General features: G+C 35.9%; 1 protein-coding gene across 2 annotated transcripts in view; it reads left to right on the top strand.

The window, feature by feature from the left end:
* The window catches only part of LOC106881356 (ankyrin repeat and LEM domain-containing protein 2), a 51360-nt gene that overhangs the window by 37919 nt on the left and 12503 nt on the right, over nt 1–938 (top strand). For both annotated transcript variants that reach the window (XM_052969319.1, XM_052969320.1), the window contains exon 3: nt 447–641. In XM_052969319.1, the coding sequence (XP_052825279.1) occupies nt 447–641 (195 nt within the window). The remainder of the gene's footprint in view (nt 1–446; nt 642–938) is intronic.

The raw sequence follows: 938 nt of genomic DNA, 5'->3' as shown, positions 1-938 counted from the left end.
CAAAATTTAAAATTTAAAAGAGAGTTTTGACGCTAATATCCATTATTATTGAAATTTATTCCTATGTCAACATTGACATAGGAATAAATTTCAATAATAATGGATATTAGCGTCAAAACTCTCTTTTAAATTTTAAATTTTGGATATATATATATAAACAGGAAGGTCATGGCTGGGGTGTATTTGATCACAGGTCTGTTCAATCAGAGCTGACCTGGGTCAGACAACAACAAATTAATACTTGTAAGCAGTGGGAGCACTGTAGAATAATTTGTGTGGTAATACCAGGTCTGTTGTTTGCTATTGTGTGATGGAATGAAGCTACATAAGTCTCTGTATCTCCTAATTCTGTCTTTATGCCTCTCTATCTATCTATCTATCTATCTATGTTCATAATTCTCTCCACTAGCCTACTAACTAATTTAACTTACTTTCTTTCTTTCCAGTCAATCGCTGATGACAGTGTTGCAGTGAAGTTAGCAGGATTAAATGAAAAGGGAAATTACAGGATGCCACGTACCATCGAGTTGCTGAAAATGAGAGAACTAATTGAATCGGGCCAATACAAAAATTTCAAACAGCTCATTACCTGCAATCCTTATTTCTTGGTCAGCAGTGGGGACACCCCACCTCTTTTGCACGTAAGCAGCAGTTACAACTCATTTATTTTTTTTGGAAACGAATTCTCCATGTTGTTGTTTCCTTAACTCTTTAACCTTTAAACTGGCCCTATCTGGCCAAAATATTCTTCTTGCTTTGTGTTCAAATTGGTCAGATCCAACCTCTCACACCTACCCTACAATGTTAGTCTAAAAATTATACAGTCACACAATTGAAATCTCCAAGGTTACAAGATAATGCTGGATAAATTCAAAACAATGTGGATAATGTGCAGGAGCGGCTGTGTGGTAAGTAGCTTGCTTACCAACCACATGGTT

The sequence above is a fragment of the Octopus bimaculoides genome, chromosome 7 (assembly GCF_001194135.2).
Source record: "Octopus bimaculoides isolate UCB-OBI-ISO-001 chromosome 7, ASM119413v2, whole genome shotgun sequence".
Taxonomy (NCBI): Eukaryota; Metazoa; Mollusca; class Cephalopoda; order Octopoda; family Octopodidae; genus Octopus; species Octopus bimaculoides.
Note: the sequence above shows the minus strand (reverse complement) of the source record. Positions and strands in the feature narration are given on the sequence as shown.